Source organism: Nycticebus coucang, chromosome 21 (assembly GCF_027406575.1).
Source record: "Nycticebus coucang isolate mNycCou1 chromosome 21, mNycCou1.pri, whole genome shotgun sequence".
Classification (NCBI taxonomy): Eukaryota; Metazoa; Chordata; class Mammalia; order Primates; family Lorisidae; genus Nycticebus; species Nycticebus coucang.
In genome coordinates this window covers 36,875,096-36,900,287 of record NC_069800.1, presented here as the reverse complement: position 1 = coordinate 36,900,287, position 25,192 = coordinate 36,875,096, and the positions used below count along the sequence as shown (strand labels likewise).

The window sequence follows — 25,192 nt, the reverse complement described above, 5'->3', positions numbered from 1 at the left end:
AGCACCACAATCAGACTTTTTTCCTCCCCTTTCAAAGTCAAGTGTTCAACATTTACCATTTCACCCATGTCCACTTTGAGACAGAACTCAATATGGGATGTAAAGAACAAATCAGAAAGGACTCCAAGGCTTTTAGACTGTCCCAGCATTGCCTCCATGGGCCAGAAGACTGGAAGGAGGCAGGCAGACAAACTTCTGCTCCCATCACAGGGACAGGAGGGAAACCTTCCTTGGTTTGAGAAGGAGGACATTTAGGCAAAGGGCCAGGAGAATAATTTTCTCTCTTAAGGTGGGATGAAGGTTTCCACCTACAGTGTTCAGGAGACACTGGAGCAGCTCAGTAGAGCTGGGGGGTTGGAGAAGGCTGGGGTCCAGAGAAAGGAAAACTCTGGAGAGCCCAGACTGAAGTCTGGTATGGGGCCAGTGACGAGGTGATGGATAAGGTCATCCTCAGTGACTTAGGTTTGTCTTGATTCTCCCACTCCAGGGAGGTGTCCTGAGTCAGTCCCCAGCCTGACCCCATGGCCCCCGTTCAGGACCACAGAAGAAGACCTGGCCCTGGGGCATCAAGGGCTGACTGTGCTGACACAGGAGCCTGAGGCATCTGGAGCCAAGTCTGTGGAAGGTTCTCTCTGGCTTCTTCCCTCAGGCTGAGCCCCTCAGGGAAGGGCGGAGGCAGCAGAGACTGAGGGTCCCTCGTGACAGGGGTGGAGGGAAGGCGCTGAAGAGAAACAGATCCATGTTTAATCATCTCTGCTCATTGTTCCTGAGAGCCTGCTATGTCCCCAGTGCGGGCCTCCTCCTGGGATGCGTGTCCCTGAGATGGGGCTCTGCCTGCTCAGCTCCACTCCCAAGTCCCAACTCCTCTTCCCGAGTCCTGACTCCCCTTCCTGAGTCCGTTCTGCTCAGGTACCTGGAGTGTGAGAGTGGGAAAAGCCTTCAGAGCAGCCCGTCTGGGGCTTCTCATCCTACTCTACAAAGGGCATAGCTTTGGCCCCACGGACCCCAGCGGTCAAGTAACCTAGAGATGGCCTGCACGGGAGGTCACCACTCAGCTGCCCCTCACTCAGCCCCGTCTTCCCACATCATTTCTGGGACCCTGAGAGTGTTGTGGTCCCTTTGAATACCCTACCCCATCTGCTGCAGTACCTACCTGCTTCCTCAAAGTTTGGAGACTCTAAGAGCATTCTGAGTCCCCCCAGGGTACCAAGGCAGGTGTGTCACCTTCTCTCAAGTACAGTGGTCTGATGCTATATGGCAGGTGCACTGGCCATCTGATGGCCTTATCCCCTCTCCCCCACACTTACAATCAGGCTTTCTGCTTCCTGTGGACATAGACAGCAGCCACACCAACCATCAGCAGCATCTTGGGGCCCAGGAGGAAGGCTACCAGCAGGGGCCCAAGAGGACTTGGTCCTAGGTCTGGAAATCAGGGCACAGAGGAGCCATGAGAGGGGCTACCCAGGAGTCTATTCCAGGGCCCCCCACTTACCCCATCTGAGGCTACCTGGGCCCATTTATGCCCTGAAGCTTTTGAGGCTGCACCCTACCCTGCTGCAGCCCAATGAAGAAGGCAGGATAGAGGCTCCACATTCTCCTTACTCAGCCCGTCCCAAACTGCCAGGTCATCCTCCAGGAGGGGAGGGGTGAGGAGGTTGTGTACTCAGGGGTACAGACACCCAAGTTCCTTACTTCAGCCTCACAACCCTGGGGGCAGGGTGATTATGCTCATTCTGATGGGAAACTGAGGCCCAGAGAGGGCAGGGAGGGTCACGAGATTAGTGGGCTCCAAACCTTGAAGTGCGCCTTTGGATGACTCCCAGGACGGTGTCATTTGGATCAAGACAAGTCCACCCTCTCAGGGTCACAGGAATGATGATGAAAGGGCATGCAGGGGAGGGGGACAGTTTCACAGTGGAAGGGTTGCTCAGTCCCCAGGGTTGGGTGGAGGGCCTCATGTTCTCAGGAGCTGGGGGATCCCTCGAGGGGCCTGACCTAATGAAACCTGCTGGCTGGAACACACCCCGGTGAGTCAAGGGAACGGGTCTTGCCTTGGGACGGCCTCCGGCCCACCTAGAGCACCTGCCCCACTGAAGCTCTCTCTGCCGTCCTTGTGCAGGACACAGACCGTTTGGGGAAAACCTTCTTTAGAATCTTTGCATTTTTACAGTTTTGTTGTTACAATGAAATAGAGATATTAAAATATGTTTTTTACAAGTTAAATGGTGCCGTCAAGTCCATAAAGGCAGAGTGGAGACCTCAGCATCTGTGGCTGCTGCACTGATGGATGCTGGCAGTTCTCAGCACGGGGCCTTTCTGGGACTTTCCTATCCTTGGTGAGAACTACACTGCCCAAGTGCACTCCTAGGGGCGAGCCTATCTTGCCCAAAGGCTGGGAGAATTAGGCATTTTTTGTCCAGTCCTCTCCTCTCAATTGAAAACAACTGTGAAGGACCCGAGCAGCTCAGTGTTTGTCACCCCCAGGTGGCCCAGCATCTCGCTCTTCAGCTCCTGTCTCCTCACACCCTCAGACATGTCCACCCTGAAGGGACTCCCCGATGCTTCCTGCCTTCTTGTATCCTTCTCAGAGGCTTCTTCCAGGGAAATGGACCTTGGGGAGAGCAGCCTCTAAAACCCAAGTTTTCAACCTGTTCCCTCATCTGCTGGCTGGCATGGAGGACCCCAGGACTGGTGGTGAGTGGACCCCAGGCCGGCCCTGGACTGGGATGGTTAGGGGTAGAGAACTGGGATGGGGTTGCCACAGAAGGGAATCCCTCAACATCAGGCATTTGAAAACAAATTGGGAAATGGTAATTACAAGGACTACGGAATTGGAGGGCTGTCACTGGACACCAATCCTTTGGAGAGAGACGATGAGAAGTTGAGGGGTTGAAGCCAGATGGCTTCTTGGTGGCAGTGGAGATTCTCATGCTCTGATAGAGGACTGGGTCCTGGACATCATCGTCAGTGCTACAAAGAAGTCCAGTGTGGCCTGGAGGTCTGGGCTGCTGTGCAGGGTGGGGCCCTAATGGGGAAGCTGTAGGACCTTCATGTGGGAGCAGGTATGTGGGCTGAAACATGCGAAGATCTTCAGTCAACTTCTGGGTTATGAGGGCAATTGTAGCCACAGAGCTCCTTATCTCCAAAAACACCTTCCCCAAACAAGAACAAAAATAAAGGAAAACTGAATTCTGTAAAAGAAACAGGTATTTGGTCACAAGAGGATGATCACCAAAACCTGGTGCATGATCTTTCCCTGGGCCGCCGTCCTGTCATCACCCAGCCACAAGAAAAAGTGCAGGATCCTAAGGAGGGTTCTCTAGAAACAGCTCCAGCAGTGTCAGATCCACACTACTGCTGAGAACACTGAACAAGTGTCCTGCAGATCGGAGCACAGACCCCAGCAAGGGATTATAAAGTGCTCCTGATCTAAAGGATCACACAGAAGCCCTGAAACCTGTGAATATGGCCCCTTACATGACAAAGGGGCCATTGACAATGTGATGAACTGAAGGATCTTGGGAAGGGAGGTCACCCTGGATTATCCTGAGCATAGGATGTAATCACAAGGGTCCTTAGAAGTGAGAGAAGGAGATAGCGTCATTCAGAGAAGATGTGAGGAAAAAAGCAGAGGTACCAGTGAATTTGGACTGTTCACCAAGGGACGCCAGAAGCTTCTGGAAGTTGGAAAAAGGCACGGAAGTGGATTGTACTGCGGATCCTCCGGAAGGAATGCGGCCCTGCTGACCCATTTTAGACTTCTGACCTCCCTGACTACAAGGTAAGAACTTTTCACTGCCTTAACCTGGTCAATTGTTGGCAATTTGTTACAGCATGAATAGAAACCCAGGAGGCAGGAATAATTTTAAAGGACAGATGTGATTAAAAGGACAGGCATGACTTTGCGGGGGGAGTAGCACAAAGGAAGAAGTTCTCTTCAGCCATGGAGTTGTCAGGGAAGAATAAAAAGTGGGGGACATAAGAAAATTTGGCCCTAAAATACAAAACAGAGTCTTAGAATGAGAGAATCCAGAACTTTTCCTGCTATGCAAACAAGTTAACAAACCCCAAACGCCATAACACACCTGGATTATGCCATCCTGGGAGGCCTATTAAGCTGGAAATACTGTAAAATACCCTAATTCCAGGATAAAACCAAATACATTACTATAGACTCTGCAGACATCAAAAGAATGATAAGGGGGTATTATCATTGTAAACCTTACACACAGAATTGTGACTACTTAGTTAAAATGGACCAAAAAGTCTTGAAAAACCACAACCTGCCACAATTCACCCAACATAAAGTGAGTAAAATTCAGAATTTCAAAACATCTGAAAATGATCTCAATGTCTAGAGAGTTTTTCTTTTGTTTTTTTGTTTTTTGGGGGTTTTGGTTCTTTTTTGGGACAGATTTTCACTATGCCTCCCCCAGTAGAATACCTTGGTGTCACAGCTCACAGCAACCTCCAAGTCTTGGGCTTAAGCAATTCTCTTGCCTCAGCCTCCCAAGCAACTGGGACTACAGCCTGCCACAGCGCCCGGCTATTTTTCCGTTGCAGCGGTCATTGTTGCTTAGCTGGCCTGGGCTAGGTGTGAACCTGCCAGCCTCCGGGTATGTGGCTGGTGCGCTAACCACTGTGCTACGGGTGCCGAGCCTCGATGTCTAGAGCTTTTACAGGAAAATTCTGCCGAGAACTTAAGGATGAATTAAAATCAACTTTTGTGCACAGAAAGAGTTCTAAAAGAAATCTAGGGAAATTGGAATGTGTATTCCATTTTAAATAATACATGTGTATGAGGGAATTATTTTAATAATTTTAACAAAGTAAAGATTTAAAAAGTTAAAATATTATTAACTTGGTAATATTGGTTTTGTAAAAAATTATTTTTAATCACATGCCCACCTGATTATAGAATCTGCCTGCACCTGCATGTGCAAACATGATGAGTTATCAGTGGACGTGACTGTGCACCTTCCGTACACCTGTTATTATGAGGGAAATTGTCCTCCGCTTCTTATCTTTCCTCTTCCAGCAGGCAGAGGCATGGACCAAAGGTGACCCAGCATAGACTGAGCAAATGAGGCCAACACTATAGGGCATTTTGGAAGGAGACTGGGCCTTTGAAAAGGCTTCTGGAGTGGAGTCCTCTCCTAGTGTTACATGAGGAGGAAAGAAGATATATTTTGGTCATAGATAGCCATGGATAGGAGGTGTCCTGACAACTTCAGATCCCTAGGATAATGCCCAGGTGAAGGGGATCATGCCTGTCATTAGCACCAATTAGCTCATGCTATTTTAGGCAGATAGTGTCTCTATCCTTAGGAACTCAGATTTACCTTTATTAGTTTAGACCAGCAATTTTCAACTGGTGTGCCATGAGAGGATCTTAGGTGTGCAGCAAAAATTTTTAAAAGACCGCTAATTAAATTTTATATGAGAGAAGTTCAAAGCACAGTAAGTATATTCTTTTTTAACACTTTTTTTGATCAACATAATTTAAGTGTGAGGTTTAACTATAGTTTCAAGTGTGCCTTGAGATCAAAAAGGTTGAAAACACTGGTTTAGACCAATCATCTGGTCTAATGACAGGAGGTCTTCAACAAAACTCCCCTCCCCCTTGCTCCCCGGGTTCTGGTCATTTCTGCAAAACTCCAAACTCATTAGGGAGCTGAAGCAGGAAAGGGGATCGCAGATGAACAGGAACTCCTGTGCAGTGAATGTGCAGAGAGGGCTTGTATTACTGCTGGTCCATTATCACAGAGCAGGACCCAGAGGGGCTGGTGCTGTGACTGGGACCAGCCATCTTCACTGGACCATCTTAAACCCCCCTTCCCTTTTTGAATTTCACACAGTAGACGCTGGAGTCTGGTGGGAGGTTGCAGATATGGATGGAAAAGTGAAGGAAGAAGGATCAGTGACCGGGTGGAGCCAGAGTAGGGAGGAGGGTGGGCTGAGAAAGAATAACAGGGGCCTCACAACCGGCGGGTGGAGAGGGCAAGAGGCAGAACACTGTCAGCTGGTGACCCCTCCCTTCTTTCCTTTTATTCTCTTGTGATATACATGGATGCCAGAAGGTCTGCCAAAGTGTGCATCAAACTCTGAACAGCGGTGACTCGTGGAGTGTGGGATTTGAAGGGATGAATTGACTGTAAAATTCTGCTTTCTATTTACAGACTTCTAGATTATTTTATAACAAGTGTGAATGCTCCTTTTAACATTAAAAAAAGGTAAAATTTAAAAGTCTGTAGTAAACTTACCAAGGGTGGTGACTGAATCCTGCTCCTTCGGGTGGGCAGAGAACTCCACGGTATAGTTTCTGTTGACCAGTGGCTGCCCGTCATGCTCCACCTGGCAGGTGAGCACCACGGCATCGCTGTGGGCAGAGGAGGTCACCAGGAGCCAGCTGGTCCAGCTGTAGGTCCCATCCTTGTTCTTTACAGGGGTTGAGGCTGTTTCTGTTCGGGACACGTTTCCGTTCTCCAACCAGGTCAGCTGTAGTTTCCCAGGGTAGAACCTCTCCAGCCGGCAGGTGACGTTCACCTGGTTCCCCGCCATCGTGGGCTGGTGGGTAACCTCCAAGGTGGGCGGAACTGAAACAGCACAGGGCAGAAGCTCTGACCTCATGACACAGGCAGGGCACAGAGGACGGGCTGAGTAACTTAGCTTCCCCCACCAGGGCAAGGACATCACCCAGGACAGTGCTAGGTATGCAGTAGGGGCTCAAACATAGAGGGCACTCTTTGCATATGAGTGAAAGTGCTAAGTTCAAGCTGAGCACACAGTAGGTGTTCAAGAACTGGTAGCACCTATTAGGATATTAATGAGTGAAATCAACAAGCACAATCCCTGGAGCAGCTGGAATGTAATAACTGCAGCAAAGCAGGTGAAACTGCCAAGCACGTGGGGTGTGGCTCCCAGCAGGGGCTCAGTAACTGCAGTTGCTATTGGAGAAATAAACAAACCTCAAGGCCCAGTGCTCGGCACATGGTGTGTATTCACCTGGCAGGTGCCATCAGAATGAGAGTGGGACATCGGGGTACATGGTAGGTGAGCAGGACAGTTAGGAATTATATTCCAGGCAGTTAAGCGCTGGAACAAAAGCCGCTGGTCCCTAGAAGCCATGCCCCGGAGGTCTCCCCGCATCAGGACCTGGGTTCAAACACCATCCCTGGTGCGGTTGCTACAAATTTTTAAATTTTACCTTTCAAAAAATTTTAAGCCTGGGTGCCCTTTGCTCAGTGGTTAGGGCACCAGCCACATGTTCTGGGGCTGGTAGGTTCGAACCCAGTCTGAGCCTGCTAAACAAAACAAAACAAAACAAAATAGCCAGGCGTTGTGGTGGGAGCCTTGGGCGCCTGTAGTCCCAGCTACTAGGGAGGCTGAGGCAAGAGAATCGCTTGAGCCCAAAAGTTTATGTTGGTTGTGTGAGCTATGATACCACAGCACTCTACCAAGGTGACAAAGTGAGACTCAGTCTCAATAAAAAATATTGAAAGTACTCGTGCTTGCTCTAAAATAATCTAGAAGTCTCTAAATATAAATCACAATTTTAATGTCAGCCCATCCTCCCAAATCCCCCTGGCGACAGGTTTAATGCAAAGGGCAGGGCTTGGGCTGGGTGTGGGCTCCTCTACCTCGGATGGTCTCAGACAAGTTGGCAGTCCCACGTAGAGGGCTCCCCTGCAAGGTGACATGGGCCACCTCGCAGATGACCTGAGAGTGGACATCTCCGGGCTTCAGCGCCACCCTGGCTATGCTGTGTACACGGTAGGAGGCCTTTTCTCCTGCGGGGTCCACAGTGGTCTGGACGTCCGAGAGCTCGTTCCCATTTTTGAACCACGTCAGGGTGATGTTTCTGGGGGAGAAGCCATGGGACTCACAGGTGAAGGTCACTGTCTGCTTAGCTGTGGCCCTCGTCGCAGGACCCAATACCACAGGGACAGAGGGTTTGGCTGAAAAGGAGTGTTAATAAATAAGAGACATGATCGCAATGACCCTCAGAAGTGACAGGCACATGACTTTGTCAAGAACCTTCACAGACGTTATTTTTTAGTCCTGAGATAATGTTGTGTGTGGGGGGTGTGTCCGTATCGTCAGAGGATGTGTTGTGATTTTAGGGCACATCTAAGAGGGAAGGTCCCAAGCTCAGAGGCTGAATCTAAGCAGACATTTGTCCAGACCTTGCTCCTCAGGCCCTGAAATCTGCTCCAGGGGGAGGGCCTGGCCAGGCCACCACGGCCTCCACACAGCTGTCCCCAGCACAGGCTCTCTGAAGCCCCCACACCCAGAAGAGCTGTGCTCTCACCCGACACTGGAGAGGACCACCTTTTCTGGGCCAGTGGGGACTTAACTTGTCCTCTGTGACCTAGAGCCTCTGTCTGCCATGGCTGTGTGTTAGAATCTCCGGAGTCATTAAAAACTTGAGGTGCCCAGGCCCCTGTCACAACAATTAAATTGGCATTTCTAGGTCAGGCGGGTCTGGGGACTGGTTCCAAGTTTCCCAGGTGCCTCTACAGAGCAGTGGTAGGTGAAGCCTCCCCATCCCCCACCCCCATAACCCAGTCCCATTTGCACTGAGGCCTGAAGGGTAAGGGCCCCATCCTGACTCACGGACCCAGGGCCCGTGCTCTGAGCACTTTGTGGATTTGACTCCTTCAACCCCTGCCCCTGCTCTGTGAGACAAGCGTTGTCACTCACATCTGCGGCCACAGGCCAGGAGGTGGCAGAGCTGGAGTGCGCCTGGGCAGTCAGGCTCTGTGTCCTGCTCTCCTAACTGTGGCATCACAGATGCTCATACTAACCCTGACACCACCATCCTGGGCTCTCTGCATGTCCCCTCCAGTCCTCACAGCACCCCGAAGGATGGCCATGACCATCACCATCTCACAGATGGAGAAACTGAGGACTCAAGGGAAGCCAAGACCTGCCCAAGATCACACAACCTTCACGACAACCCCATCACTTACTGAGGTCTCTTCTCTCCCCAGGCTCACTGTGTCCCCCTAACATCCTGGAGGGTTTGGTGCAATGGTCCACATTCTACTTATGGGGAAACTGAGGCTCAGCAAAGGAACTGGGTTGCCCAAGATCACACTATCCTGAAATAATTACAATGTGCTAGGTGGATTTACAGAAAGGACCTGAAATCCTTCCCACTCTCTTAAAGGAGTCCACGGTTGTCACCATTTCACAGATGAGAAAACTGAGGCTGAGAGAAATGAGCACATTTCTCCTTGTCCCTCATGTGTCCCAGTGGACATTTCCTGTGTCCTCCTAAGCTTTCATGTCTGTCAACAGAGCAAGTGCCCTGACACTGACACCCCCTTCCCTCTCCCTGTGAGATCCCTGACTTGAAGCAGCTTAAGGGACAAGCCCCTGACTGGGTGCCGAGGCCTGGTCACCCAACGGCCAGAGAGGGAAGATGGGGCTCCTGCCAGTTTAGGAGAGACTGTAATCCATCACTCACATGGACCCCTCATCTCCTCGTCCTTAGTGCCCGTGAGTGGGTGTGGGTGGGGTGGGGGTTCCGAGGCAGCTCCTTGGTGCTGCTCAGGGAAGGAGCCCACTGCTTCCCCTGCCCTGAGTGTCTGCAGATCTTTCTCACTGGTGTCTGCAGACAAGTCACGTGGTGTCTGCAGACCTTTCTCACTGGTGTCTGCAGACGTGTCACGTGGTGTCTGCAGACCTTTCTCACTGGTGTCTGCAGACGTGTCACGTGGTGTCTGCAGACCTTTCTCACTGGTGTCTGCAGACAAGTCACGTGGTGTCTGCAGACCTTTCTCACTGGTGTCTGCAGACGTGTCACGTGGTGTCTGCAGACCTTTCTCACTGGTGTCTGCAGACAAGTCACGTGGTGTCTGCAGACCTTTCTCACTGGTGTCTGCAGACAAGTCACGTGGTGTCTGCAGACCTTTCTCACTGGTGTCTGCAGACAAGTCACGTGGCGTCTGCAGACCTTTCTCACCGGTGTTTGCAGACGTGTCACGTGGTATCTGCAGACCTTTCTCACTGCCATGTAAAGCAGCCCTGCCCATCTTCACAGGACTGTTTCTGGCTTGTCTGGTTTGGATGCTTATTGCTGTAGAACTGACAGCACAGCTTAGAAGGAGAAGGGTGGAGCACGTGTCCACACTGTGAGCAGCACAGCTGGGGGCTGCAGGGACGGGGCTGTGCATCAGGATGTGGGGCTGAAACCTCAGCTCCCCTCCCTGCTCTCAGGTCAGGTCCCCTCTCTGAGCCTCAGGGTCCCCATCTGTAAAGGGACAGCACACGGTGCCTCCTTGGCAGCACTGGTTACGGAGAAAGTGGCAGGATCAGGAGGCAGCACCTGGAACCACTGCCGCCCCGGCCTCTGCCCTCCTCCCTCCTGTCCCACCAGGGCATCATTTAGGCCAAGGGCAAGGCCAAGGGGAGTGAGCCTGCCAGGATCCAGCAGACCTGAGTCATGCCCGAGCCACTTCTTGCCTGGGATGGCCTGGGCATTGATGTGCCATCTGGGGACTTTAATGTTTCTGACTGTAAAATCTGCAAGGTCAGGAGAAAGCCACCTTCCCTGCCTACGTCCAGGGGTTTTTGGGGAACCTGAATGCTATATCATCTAGGATAACATATTTGCAATAGCCACATAAATTAAAACACTCATGCCCTCTGCCTGGCAATGCCATTTCCAGCAGGCATCTCCTACCTGTGCAATGCAGGCTGGTGCATGTAGCAGCCCATCCATGCAGAGTGCCCTTAATAGCCCAAGGATGGAGACAATGTGAACGTCCATTTACAGAAGACTGTAAATAAATGGTGATACTTCCATACGATGGAGTATTCTCTAGCTGTTAGACAACGGGGCTACTTCCTATGTCCTGATACAGAACCTCAATACTGAATGATTTGACTTAAATTTGGGTGTGGTTCTCATCACCAGCAGGTCTCAGGGTGTGCACGGGGGGAGGATTCTGAACCTTTGGGACTCTGATGAGAAGGAGAAGTGCCAGGTCCCACTCAGTGGTTCTGCTCCAGAGCTTCTATCCAGCACCTACGATGCACCCGGCTCCTCCATGGAGAGTGACTGATGTGGGGCCAGTGAGGAGCCTGCTCCTGTCACTCCATAGCCATGTTACTACGGGCAAGGCCTGTGTCATCACTTGGCCTCAGGTTCCCCATTTGTAAAGGGGTGTGGGCTGAGTGGCCTGAAGGTCTTTCCTGTGCTGATATCCAAGATTCAGGGGACAGAAAAAGGATTCAGGGCCTTGCACAGGAATCCCCAAAATGAGCATCTTTGCTACTTCACCTGGGGGACCACTAAGTCACCCTCATAGGGGACCTCTTCCCTGGAGTGAGAGACATTCAGAGATGACCCAGCTCTGCTCAGAGTTTACTGTGACTGTGTGAGTAAGTTTCTGAATCACATGGGGTTTCCTGAGTAGAACCCCAGCAAATGTCAAACTTCTTGGCATCTGTTCCAACCAGGGCCATCAGATTTTTCTTCGTCTTTTTCTTTTATGAGACAGAGACTAACTTTGTCACCCTGGGTAGAGGGCTGTGTGTCATAGTGCATAGCAACCTCAAACTCCTGGGCTCAAGTGATCATCTCACCTCAGCCTCCTAAGTAGCTGGGACTATAGACACCCACCATAACACCTGGCTAGCTTTTCTATTTTTAGTAGAAATGGGGTCTCGCTGTTGCTCAGGCTAGTCTCAAACTCCAAGCTCAAGCAATCCACCTTGCTCGGCTTCCCAGAGCACAAGAGTTACAGATGCCAGCTACCGTGCCCAGCAAGGGCCATCAGATTAAACGGGGAATCTGTGCCTCTTAAGAATCTTCTCAAAGTGACATTTTGATGTGCTCCCTCCCTAGCTGCACCCCAGCTCTGCCACCTCCTGGCCTGTGGCTTACCTGCTCCCTGCCTTCTAAAATTTCTCCTTCTTGGAAGGGAGGAGAACTTGAGCTTCCTGGGTGCAGAGCACTGCCTGTGTGTTCACTGCTGTTTCCACACCACCCCGAGTGGAGCCAGCACACAGTAGGTTCTCAGTGGGTGCCTGCGGCATGAAGGGGAGACTTGGCCTCCCTGAGGGGAAAGTTCTCTCTGGGGCAGCAGGTCTGGCCTGTGCCTCGGATCCCACTCAATCTGTCACTTCCCTGTTCCATGAGACGAAAGGGCTGGGCCAGTCTGAGAAAGGCAAGGGCTAGTGAGCCCGGAAGGCCAGGGGTGCAGACTTTCCTGCCATTTACCAACTGGGGAGCCCTGAGCAAGCAGGATGATGTCTACAGGCCTCAACCTCCCCCACATGTAGGGGGGTGACATCACCATAGCTCACAGCTGCCTCAAACTCTTGGGCTCAAGTGATCCTCCTGACTCAGCCTCAGGAGTATCTACAGGCACTCACCACAATGCCTGGCTAGTTTCTTTATTTTTAGTAGAGATGAGGTCTGGCTCTTGCTCAGGCTGGTCTCCAACTCCTGAGCTGGGGATATTGCCACGTCGGCGTCCTAGAGTGCTAGGATTACAGGCATGAGCTGCTGCTCCCTGCCACTGCTGACTCACTGTCACACCCCAGGGGACAGAGGAGGCCCCCACTGCACTCACCACTCACAGACACCTCAGTGCCTGGTCCAGACTTAAACTCCACGGTTTCAGGAGTTGCTCTCCGGAACTTCACACAGTAGTAGGTGCCGGTGTCAGCTGGGGTGATGTTACTGATGCGGATGGAAAAGTCCAGGTTGTCTCTCTTCGTGTGATCTGACATATTTGTTACCCGGGGGGGGTGGACTTTGGCACTGTAGATCAATTCTCGGTCTCGCCCAGTCCCCTTGAACCAACAGATGGGCCCCACGGGGACCTGGGAGGTCATAGTGCAGCGCAGAGTGGCCGTCTCTCCAGCGGCGACTGACACTGACCTGTCGGGCTGAATCACCTGCAGCTCCTCTCCTGTCACCCCTGGAGGGACACACAGAGCAGTCGTTTATCCACCTATGTGACCCTGCACATTTCTCAAGTGTTCATTGGCCTCATTCGCTGTCTGTGTGCACACCCTGAGCAAGCCTTGAGTTCAGTACACGGCATGGACTATCTCAGTTAACCCTCAGAGAAATCCTGTGACATGAGAGGTTGTTACAGTGGCCTCATTTGTAATAAGAGGGTAAATATGTAGTAGAGCATGGGTTTGAGCACCTAGGGAGCTCCTCAGCTTTCTCCCTCTCTGAAAGTGTCTCACTTCACCCAATATTTCTGCTTCCCCACTTTCTGACTGTTGCATTAGACATGGCCATGAGAGTTCTTTGGTCCAGGTGTGTCCAAGCTATTGGCTTCTCTGCACCACAGTAGAGAAAGATTTGTCTTGGGCCACACATTAAATACACAAACAATATTTGAAGTTGATGATCAAAAACAACCATTCATAATTTTCATGATTTCTGCTCCCACAAATAATCAAAAAAGTCCCGACATAATGCACATGTAGCCCTTGGACCACAGGTTGGGCACTTCTGCAAGTTGTGAGCAGAAGTTATAGTTTAGTTTAGGCTATGCATGTAACTGCAAGAATCTTTATGGATTCAACTTCTTCCTTCCAGAGAGAACTATAAAGCCTTGATCTGGTTTTCTCTACAAGGCTGGATTCCTGAGAGAGAGTATGATACGCAGAACTCCCAACACATAAAGAACATGTGGCTTACATAAGGACCACATTTTTTAGGTCCCTGGATTTTGTCTCCCTAGAATAATCATGATACATAAGTGGTCCTGATTTTTCTGTGACAAATTATAACAAGCCTAATGCCTTACAACAAGAGACATTTGTTATTTTATAGTTCTGAAGGGCAGAAGTTGAAAACTGGTCTTACTATGCTATAATCAAGAAAAAAGAAAAGAAAAAGTCAAACACACGGAAGTAGAGAATAAAACAGGTTACCTGGAATAGGGCAGGGAAGAAGGTAAGGAAATGTAAGTCAAAAGATACAAAGTTGCAGACAGGTAGGATGAAAAGTCTAGAAAGTTCTAATGTACAATGAGGACCGTGATTAATGATATGGTAGTGTACTCACTATTTTTCCTAATAGATAAGGTTTTAGGTGCTCTTGACGTGCACACACAAAAGGAACTAACAGAAATCAGGAAAAGGAAGTATTATCAAAAGGAGACCATCAAAGGAGATAAAAATTATACAGAAGAAGCAACCGGAAATTTAGGAGCTAAAAAGGAGAATAATGAAAAGTTCATTAGAGGAGTTCCAAAACAGATTTGAGCAGGCAGAAGAAAGAATTCAAAAACTTGAAGACAGACCAGTTAAAATGATTGAGTCAGCACTGTAGGAAGAAGAAAAAGAATAGAGAAAAGAGAAAGCGTTGTGGGACATCTGCAAGGGGATGAACATACACATTATGAGAACAACACAAGAAGAAGAAGGGTAGAAAGACAGCAGAGGAGATTGGGGCAGCGCCTACGGCTCAGTGAGTAGGGCGTCGGCCCCATATCCCAAGGGTGGCAGGTTCAAACCCAGCCCTGGCCAAACTGCAAAAAAAAAAAAAGAAAAAGAAGCAGAGGAGATTATGTGAAGAAATAATATCCCAAATCTGATAAATTATGTGAATCTAAAAATTCAAGATGCTGAACAAACCCTAAGTAAGATTTACTGGAAGAAACGCACAATTAGACACATTATATTCCAACTATTGAAGCTAAAGTGAAATACAGTATTGAAGGCAGCAAGAGAGAAGCGAATCCTCACATGCAAGTGTTCCTTCATATTATTATCAGTCACATTTTTTTACAGAAACATTAGAGGCCAAAAGGCAGTGTGATTATAAATATAATGTGCTGAAAGAAAACAAAATTTGGAACTAAGAGTTCTATGCCTGGTAAATCTGCCTTTCAAAAATGAGGGATAAATTAAGATATTCTAGAATTCATTCCCATGAAACTAACCTAAAAGGAATCTTTTAGGTTGAAAGTTATTAGCAACATAGTAACTCAAAGTTGTAAGTAGAAGGAAAGATCTTTGGCCATAATGTAAAATTTAAAAACTTCGTATTGTGCTGAATGTGAGCACTGTGCCCAGGTGACCAGTGTGCTAAGGCTGGTCCCTATTATCAGTTCCTTTTCTTGCCCTCGCATATGACCTAGGGACATTCAAACACTCCAGTGAGATCCCCTCATGACTTTTGTTTGTGTTCTTCACCTTCACTCCCAGTACAGGACTTATCCAGGAGTCTCCTCTCTCTTATTCTTCATTTGCTGAGTTGAACCTATCCTCTGGGAGCTCCTCCTCTGTGGCTCCCTGGATGTCATGTCATGCCTCCTTCCCTAGGACCTGTGAGTAAAACAAATCCTTCACTTCCATATGCCTCTACAAATGTGATTTCTCCAGCCATGTTAGAATGATCCTAAAAAGAACCCATCAGTGGGACTTACTCCACCATTTATAACACAACTGGCAACAAGGCCGTGATTGTTTAAAATTAAGTGGAAAGTTCTTAGGAGAACTTTGACAGCTCCTGGTTTAAAATTTCTGTTCTGATTGGAATCCACTGTTTGGAGGGGATCTGTACCCTGCTGGCATTTGCATGCACAGCTTTGTGTTGTTGACAGGACTCTCTATCCTGAAGGTGGGTATCTGGTGAGGGCTTCAGGCTACTTCCACTCATGGCAGAAAATGAAGGGAGCTGGTGTGTGCAGAGATCCCATGGCAAGAGAGGAAGGGAGTGTGGAGGTATCAGGATCTTTTAAACAAACCAGCTCTTGCAGGAACCACTAGAGTGAGAACTCATTCACTGCTGAGAGGGGGCATTAATCTATTCAAGAGGGATTCATTTTAGGGACCGACAGCAGGCATAAGCAAACAGGCTGGTAAGCAGGGTAAACAGTTTAACACCTTCACCTCGGAGAGGAAGCAAACTTGAGGAGGCCAAAGACATCCATGAACATCTAGCACTGAATCCACAATGGCAGGAAACCTGAGTTTCAGGTCTTTTCCAGGTTTGGAGTATGTGGAGAAACACCCCAAGGTGTCCTATTGTCCCACCTCGCCTCCTTATCAGTGTGGTAGAAATCACACCCACCAGGACCATGACAGTTTACAATTGCCATGGCAACCCTTGAAGTGACCCTATAAGGTTAGAAATGGGGAGGACCTTAAGTTCTAAGTAATTCCTGTCTCTTTCCTAGAAAAATGAAGAACATTCTTCCCACTTTTTAGCATGTCATGAACTATAAACATAAAACAGAGATGAGTTAAGACCTGGCACCTTTTCCTTTCTCTGTTCCTCTTTCCAAAACATATCCTCGCTAGCTTTTGTTTTGCAAAGCTTCCTCTTTTTCTGTAATTAAGCGGCTTGTACAAAAGGGCTTTGTGTCTGTCATCACTCCGTCACTCTGTGTCACTGGCCCTGCTTATGATCTTCCAAGCAAGGAATGAAGAACCAGAGCAGCTCTTTCTTAAAATTGAACTTGTCATCCACCCCCATGACCAAAGCACCTTCCGTTAGACTCCACCTCCAATGCTGGGGATCAAGTTTCGACTTGAGATTTAGAGGGGACAAACATCCAAACCATAGCCAGGAGTAATTATAGCTAAGAACATAAAAAAATTCTACACTGGATGGTGCCTATGGCTCAAAGGAGAAGGCTGCTGGCCGCATATGCCGGAGGTGGCGGGTTCTAACCCGGCCCCCGCCAAAAACTGAGAAAAAAAAAATCTACACTGAAACTATAAAACATTAATGAAAGAAAGTGAAGAGGACTCAGATCAATGGTAAGCTATCTTGTTTTTCTTCTTTATCAAGATTTAGCATCGCTGAAATGTCCAAAATACCCAAAGAAAATTATAGATTTGATGCAATACCTAACAGAATACCAAGGGCATCTTCACAGAAACAAACAAAAAAAAAAAGTCCTAGAATTTCTATGTAACCACAAAAGACCTCAAAACACCAAGGAAATTTTGAGGAAAAAGAACAAAGTCGGTAGCATCACATTACCTGACTTCAAAATATACTACAAAGCTATAGTAACTAAATATATATTTTTTGGCAATTAAAAAGTAAAATGAATTTGTTTCTGTTAAAAATTATTTGAAATAAAAAGGAAATGGTGAAAAAAGTTAATTAAAAACTCTTTATGTGTACACTAACAGTCTCTCATATATATATATACAGAAACATATCATCACAAATGTATCTAAATGTGTGCCTTAGGCTGCTAGTGTACAAAGTTGTTCTTAGAATTAAATAAAATTGTAGGCCAGGTGTGGGTGCTCTCACTGGTAATCCTAGGAATTTGACCGGCCCAGTTGGGTGGATTGCCTGAGGTCAGGAGTTGGAGACCAGACTGAGCAAGGGCAAGACCCCTGTCTCTACTAAAAACAGAAAAACAAAACAAACAAAAAAACCAACCAGGCATAATGGTGGGCACCTGTATTCCCAGCTAGTCAGGAGGCTGAGGCAAGAGGATGGCTCAAGCCTAAGAGTTTGAGGTTGAACTACGACACCACAATGCTCTATACAGGGCAACCTAGTGAGACTCTGTCTCAAAAAGAAAGAAAGGAAGGAAGGAAGGAAATAAAATTGTAATACATATAAAAAATTAGGAAAAAATTTGGCATGTAAACCAATTTCATACATCCCCAGGGAAACAGTGCACCTCTGCCCATGTTGAGTGGGCACCATTTCAGACCTCCTTTCTTCATGGCAGTGAACAGAAAATGCTGGGCTGTCTTTCAGCTCACTCTGTGGCCTTGGGCCTATTGCCTCATCTCAGGAGTCTCAAGAGGTTCTAGATTTGAATAACAATTCTTCTGTGAGCGTTTCATCAACTGAAATAGTATAAAAATGTAAGTATTGTGTGGTGGTGGTGGTTTGAAGCATCATCTGATTTGATGCCTCTAGTAGCCAGCTTTAGGGGACAAATCACACAGAAAGTATTCGGGTCCCATATTTTATGCTTTCAGATAATGCCCTGTTCTTGGTTTTCCTTGGTAGACAAAATAGTATGTCTGTGGTTACCTAAAGGTTCTGGAAATCTTCAGGTTTGGGGGACTGGGGATTCCAGTCCAAGGCAATACTCACCTGGGAGTCCCAGCAGTAGAGTCAGCAGCATCAATGGATGAGGAGGGTGGGACCAGGGGGCAGGGAGGAGCATCCTGGTGGGCTCTGTCCAGACGTCTGTGCTGAAAGATCTCAGGCTATCCACTGTGCAAGGAAGAGAAGCCCAGCCTCTCCTGATACAAGAGGAAGTAGCTGTGTTGGTGAAACAGTAACTGGCTTTTAGGTTGTGAAATAGAACCAGTAACAGCAGGCAGCTACAAGGCTGGGAGTGACTAATCTTACATTTTGAGGGATTCACACAGGCTTAGAAGAAATAATGCTTCTTCCCTGCTGGGGTCTGTGATCTCTCCACATGGCCTCTCATCACATCTTCAAGTCCACATGGTGTTTTTCCATTTGGGAGTCTTAGGACAAGAAGGATCTGTGGTTGTGAGCTGCAACTCAGATTCCACTCTCAAGACCCTCAGATATGTCTGGTTTATGGTCTCCTTCTGCAAAAGGTTCAACCAAGAGCTACTCAGCTGGAGTTGGCTGGGTTAACCAGGCATTCTAAACATTGGAGGAGAAGCAGGTCTGCTCCTGAATTGATTCTGTATTCCAACTTTTTATTGATATAACTAGCAAAACAAAACCCTAATCCTGTTTAAAGTCGACCTTAGCACTTCTATATGCCTGCACCCAGCAAGAGGAATTGTTTTCTAACTTCTTCCAGGAGAGGAAGTAGGTTTAGGTTAATAAGGATCTGTGTTGTGGAGTGAGGTGGGAATTATGGGTTATGGAAGGGAGCAGGGCAATGGGGGTGGGGGGAAATGTTGTGGGCAGGAACTTGTGAAGTCACATCCATTTTAATACTTAGTTCTGCATTCAGACCACCTAGTCCATTTACTGCCTTCTGCAGATGGGAACTGGGGCAGAGGTAAAACAGATGTCCCAACCGAAAGGGTGTGCTATGGGGTTGGACAAGTCAACTCTTAGGCTCAGTTTTGTTCTCTAAACTGGGAATAACAAGTCATTCCCTGCAGTGTTTTGGTGGAGGTTAAAGGATATAATGACAGGGGGTAACATGCCTGTAATCCAAGAAGTCATTATTAATCCCCTGGTACAAGGTGAAGAGATGAAACTCAAATATTGCTTTTGAATAGATCCTTGGAGCGAGGTGCTAGGTGCTCCCCAGTGGCTTCTTCCCATCTTCCTGGACCTCCTAAGATGCAGCTTCTACGGTATACTTGGCCTACCCCTGCCACCATGAGCCCAAAGGCTCCCTCTGAGATTCTTCTTACAGAATTCTGCTCCTTGTTAATCCATAAATCACTTCCTTCTCTTACCATTTCCAGCTGTATGTTTTTTGATAAGGCATTTGGTTTCTCTGGGCCTTTGTTAGATGCTAGGTAAGAGGAGGTTGTCACATGCATGCTGTAGAGATATGGTAGGAACAATATAAATGAAACCATGCCAAATACTTGGTTCATAATTAATTATCACCAAAAAATTGTGGTTATGAGTAGTATTTGTGTACATGAACAGTTCACTGCTATATTCCTGTCAAAGTTATGCCTTAGAAATAAAATGGTTTCTCCTCCAGCATCTATGACTATCACATACTGAGTTTTAGGTCCTTCATCTGTCATGAGTAACTCTAAAATGAAATTATACAATTTATCGTATTTACATCCAAATTTCAGTTTAAATTAGGCAAGTGTGTACATCATGAAATTTTTCTCCCTTTTCCACATCCACAGAAATGAAAATGAAAAATGATAATATTGTATTAATAAATGTCCGCAAGAAATGAGTCTCAACACAATATGAAGGAATAGTAGTAGCTATCATTTGTGGAAGATGTACTGTGCTCCAGATACTGCATCAAACACGTTACATCAGGTACCTCATTAAGTCATTTCTCCAACCCCACGAGTTATTCTCTATCCTTGACCTCATTTTACAGGTGAGGAAACCTGAGGCAGCTTGAGAATAATGGGTTTGCTCACCAGGTTTTAAATTTAGGACATAGGCTGCCACCTTACACAGCATTCACTTTTAACTGTTGCACTAGGACCTCTCTCATGGGAAGGGAGAGACATGTGTCCAGTAGAAAGCAGAGAAGAATCCATAGCCTCAATTAAGATCAGCCACAGAGCAATGCTAAGGCAGGGACCATTCTCCACACGGCCCTGACCCACAATCACTTATTACTGAAAAGACGGCAGTGCAAGCAGAAATCACCAAAGATTTGGGGAACAGCAACACCATGAGAGAGAGACAAAAACCTCCAGAACAACAATAACTAAAAAATAAAAACAGCAATCAAAAAAACTACATCTGAGGAAACAGGAAAAAATATCGTATGAAAGGTCTTTAAAATATTTAATATTTATTTCTTTATAACTTTGTCTTTATAACAAAAGGGAAGTATGTCCATGAAACAATAACAGGCACTTTTGAAACAAGCATAGTCAAGCAGGAAAGAAGAACACCTGTATAGGAAAAAATAACAAATCAGAAACTTAGGAAATAAAAATATAATCAATGCTGAAATTAAAAAAATGAGTTAATGAGCTGACTATACATAATCAAAGAATGAATTAATGAGCTGAGTGATCATGTGGGGACAATCTCACAGAACACTGTACATGGAGACACAACCAAAACAAAATACATAATTGTGTATAAATATAGAAATAACAAAAAATATACTACAAAACACTTCAAAAGGTTGTTTTAGCAATATTAGTACCTGAAAAATATAATTTAAGATAGGAAGTGAAATGAATGTAAGAGGAATGTTTTCTTTCATAAAATCAACAATTAACCTGAAATATATAACCCATAAACTTTTATGCCTCTTATAAACGTGATTTGAAATACATGACTCAAATATTGATAGAATAGTGTTGGGGAAATGGCAGATGCTATGCTTAGAGGAGCAAACTGTCTCGCTGTGAACTCCAACCCTTCGATAAAGATCTACTGAACAGACATGTGCTTATATGAGTGGTTATCTTTTGTGGAAATCGTGCAAGGGATCAATTCCGAAATTCAGGTTGAGTTGGTGCAATACAGATACAGCCCGAATATTTGAGAGAACCAAGAGCCTGGGGGATAAAATTCTCTTTACTCTGCCATATTCCCTCCCCCACTACTGGTGACTGAAGGTGTAAGTAATCAGGAGAGGCTTTAGGACAAATGAAGAATTGGGAGTAGTGGCAGATGTTTTATAAGGGAAAAACTGAGTTTGTGGGTATAGGAACCAGAACTTCTAGATTTGAATTACAGCTCTAGAGCTCCTAGCATGTGACATGGGGGAGTCTATTTAACTTCTCTCATTCCTGAGTTCCCTCAACTGTAAAATGGAGATTATCATAACAACTTCATAGGTTTGTTACAAAATGATGCAACCAATTTAAGAGACAGTGTGGCAGTTTCTAACAAAACTAAACACACTCTTTACCATATGATCCAACAATTGTGTTCCTTTCTATTAATATTTATCTGAAATATTTAAAATCTTACATCCCCACAAAAACCTGCATGTGCATGTTTATAGCAGCGTTATCCATAATTTCCCAAACTTGGAAGCAATGGAGACATTCTCCAGTAGGTGAGTAGATAAAAGTGTAGCATATCCACATAATGGTATATTATTCACCACTAAAAAGAAATAAGCCATCAAACCGTGAAAAGACAAAGAGGAAACTCAGCTGCATGTTATTGAATGAAGGAAGCCAATCTAAAAAGGCTAAATCTTGTATGGTGCCAACTAAATGACATTCTGGGAAAGGTAAAAACCACAGAGACTGGGTTGAATGAGTTGTTGTCAGGGATTGGTGGAAAAGAGGATGGAAATACAGAGATTTTTCAGACTGTCAAACTCTTCTGTATAATATGCTACAATGGTGGATACATGTCATTACACATCTGTCAAAACCCACATAGTGTAGAAGACCAAGGGGATAAACGAGAATTTTCTGTACCTTTTGCTCAATTTTACTGTAAGGCTCAAACTACTCTAAAACATAATGTTTATTACTCTTTTTTAGAAGTCCCTCTAGTAGCTTCTAAAAGCCGTAGTGGTGTGTGCTTGTAGTCCCAGCTGCTTGAGACACTGAGGTGGGAAGATCACTTGAGCCTAGCAGTTCAAGGCCAGCCTAGGCAACATAGAGAGACCCTGTCTCTGAATGAAAAGTCACTCTAGTATCATAAACTGGTAAAATATACAACTGAATGAGATGCAAATCTGTTGTGGGCCCTTGACTGTCTTGTAACACAACCAAGAGAATACTCTCTTCTCCCTTGCCAGTAGAGGAAGTGAGTTTATTTAAATAAGCTTGTGGGTTTAGAAGGCATCATTTGGAGAGGGAGGGGAAATGATGGGAGGAGAAAATGGGAGGAAAAAGCAGAACATTCACTCAGAGAATTTCAGGACTTCATGAATTGTTTAAATATATGATTTATAGAGATCCCTGAAGGAGAAGAAGAATGCCCCAAAGGAATGGAAACTCTACTGGAAGATATCATAAATGAAAAGTTCCTCAGTTTCACTAAAGATTCTGAAACTCACCTTTCAGAGGCATATTGAACCCTGGGTCATCTCAAAACAGAGTATCTGCAAGACACATTGTAACGAACCTGTACAAAGTCAAGACAAAAGAGGAAATCCTGCAAGGAGCCAGGAATAAGTGTCAACTGAGTTACAGGGGCAGATCCATCAGGATGACAGCAGCCTTCTCAACTGAAACTTTTCAAGGCAGAAGAGAATGGTCATCTACTTTCAACGTTCTTAAACAAAACAATTTTTCAGCACGGAATTCTGTATCTTACTAAACTAAGCTTCAAAATTGATGGAGAAATCAAGTATTTTGCTGATATGCAAACATTGAGGACATTTACCACAGCAAGACCATCCTCAATATTTGATTTCTCCATCAATTTTGAAGCTTAGTTTAGTAAGATACAGAATTAGTAATTAGTAAGATAATTAGTAATTAGTAAGATAAGGAAATTAGTAATTAGTAATTAGTAAGATACAGGAAATCCTTAGACCTATTCACTACACCAACCCATCACAATAGACCACCAGAAAAATGAACACCCATAACTAATGGACCAAACTTACTTTCCACAATGGCACAAAGGATAAAAGTAAGCAACAAAGTCTCACAAGATAAGATGAACTCAACCACACTTCTCAATTGTTTCAATAAATGTTAATGGCTTGAATTACCCACTAAGGAGGCACAGGCTGGCTGATTGGATAAAGAAGCACAAGCCATCCATATGCTGTCTCCAGGAAACAGACCTAGCCTCAAAGGGCAAAGAAAGGCTCAGGGTTAAGGAACGGAAAACAATTTTTCAGGCGAATGTAGATCAGAAGCAAGGAGGGTTTGAGATCTTATTTTCAGATACAAGTGGATTTTAAGCAACTAAAGTTAAGAAAAACAAACATGGCCTTGGCACCTGTACCTCAGTACACCACATATACCAGAGCTGGTGGGTTCAAATCCAGCCTGGGCCTGGCAAACAATAGTGACAACTACAACCAAAAAATAGCTGGGCATTGTGGCAGACACCTGTAGTCCCAGCCACTTGGGAGGCTGAGGCAAGAGAATCTTAAGCCAAGAGTTTGAGGTTGCTGTGAGCTGTGATGCCATGGCACTCTACCGGGGCAACATAGTGAGACTCTGTCTCAAAAAAAAAAGAAAAGAGAAAGAAAAAAAGAAAGAAAAAAGAAAAAAAGAAAAAACAAACAAACACGGTCACTTCATACTGGTCTGGCAATAATACAGTAAGAGGAAATTTCAATTCTAAATATTCATGCACCCAATTTAAATACTACCAGATTTATGAAACAGACCAATCAAGGTCTGAGCCATATGATATCCCTTAACACCTTAATAGCTGGGAAATTTAACAGCCCTCTGACACAACTGGATAGATCCTCTAAACAGAAACTAAGCAAAGATACAAGTAACTTAAGTGTGACCCTATAACAAATGGGTTCAATAGACCTATACAGAACACGCCATCCTAAAGGTAAGGAATATACATTTTTCACATCAGCCCATGGAACATACTCTAAAATAGATCATATCCTAGGATACAAATGAAACCTCAACAAAATTAGAAAAATTGAAATTATACCTTGTATGTTCTCTGACCAGAAGGCAATAAAGGTAGAACTCAACAAAAACTGTCAACCCTACACAAAGGCATGAAAATTATGCAAATTTATGCTGAATGACAATTGGGCAAGGAAGAGATAAAGGAAGAAATTGTTAAATTCCGGAAACATAACAACAATAAAGCTACAAGTTACCTAAACTAGTGGGATACTGCAAAAGCAGTCTTAAGAGGGAAATTCATCACATTAGATGTCGACATCCAAAAAGCAGAAAGAGAGCACATCAACAAACTGATGAATCATCTTAAGGAAATGGAAAAGGAAGAATAATCTAATCCCTAACCTAGCAGAAGAAAAGAAATAATCAAAATTAAGTCAGAAATTAGTGAAATTCAAAACAAAAGAATCATTCAGAAAATTACTGAAACAAAGAGGTGGTTCTTCAAAAAAATAAACTAAATCAATAAACCTTGGCCAGACGTACTAGAGTCAGAAAAGTAAAATCTCTAATAACCTCAACCGGAAATGAAGAAGAAGAAATAAAACATAATCATAGAGATACAGGAGATTATCTCTGAGACACGTTTTATTTTGAAGTCCAACATCTAGTAGAAACCAAGGGCCTCAATGACATAGTCATTTATTTATTAAAAAATTTGATGGCCTGTTACATGGCAACCACTGTTTTGTAAACTGAGAGTACATATAGTCACTTCTCAATTAAGACTGGCATTCTATTTGAGGTAAGACAGACAGACAGATACAGACAGTTCTCATTTTGGTGCTGACGTGAATGAATTTGAGTTAACAGTTTAGTTCAGTAACACCAGTCCTCCAGTGCAAGGTTCAAATTTTACACAACAAAGTGAATTTGTTTCACTGATTTGCATAAAGTGCAAGCTACAGAACCAGCTCCTTGGTCCACAAATCATTATGTGAATAACTAAAGCTTGTCATGATCAGTAACCAATCATGTCACTTCTTTCAAAGTCATATGGCTCAGAATAAACCTCTTTTATCTATTTATTTATTTT

The 25,192-nt window shown here is 45.6% G+C and overlaps 1 protein-coding gene across 1 annotated transcript; it reads right to left on the bottom strand.

The window, feature by feature from the left end:
• Window positions 1–603: 603 nt before the first annotated feature.
• LOC128574058 (signal-regulatory protein beta-1-like) lies at window positions 604–18,193 on the bottom strand. Its single transcript, XM_053574701.1, has 6 exons — window positions 18,062–18,193; window positions 12,588–12,938; window positions 7,641–7,958; window positions 6,264–6,596; window positions 1,308–1,422; window positions 604–721 (listed from the first exon to the last, which is right to left on the bottom strand). The coding sequence occupies exons 1-5, from the start codon at window positions 18,132–18,134 to the stop codon at window positions 1,310–1,312; spliced, it is 1,188 nt and encodes a 395-aa protein (XP_053430676.1). The 5' UTR covers window positions 18,135–18,193; the 3' UTR covers window positions 604–721; window positions 1,308–1,309.
• Window positions 18,194–25,192: the final 6,999 nt, after the last annotated feature.

Coding starts and splice junctions, on each gene's coding strand:
- LOC128574058 (XM_053574701.1), bottom strand. CDS start 18,134: ATGCTCCTCCCTGCCCCCTGGTCCCACCCTCCTCATCCATTGATGCTG. Junction 12,939..18,061: donor TCTACTGCTGGGACTCCCAG/GTGAGTATTGCC, acceptor GTGTCCCTCCAG/GGGTGACAGGAGAGGAGCTG. Junction 6,597..7,640: donor CTTGTCTGAGACCATCCGAG/GTAGAGGAGCCC, acceptor GTGCTGTTTCAG/TTCCGCCCACCTTGGAGGTT.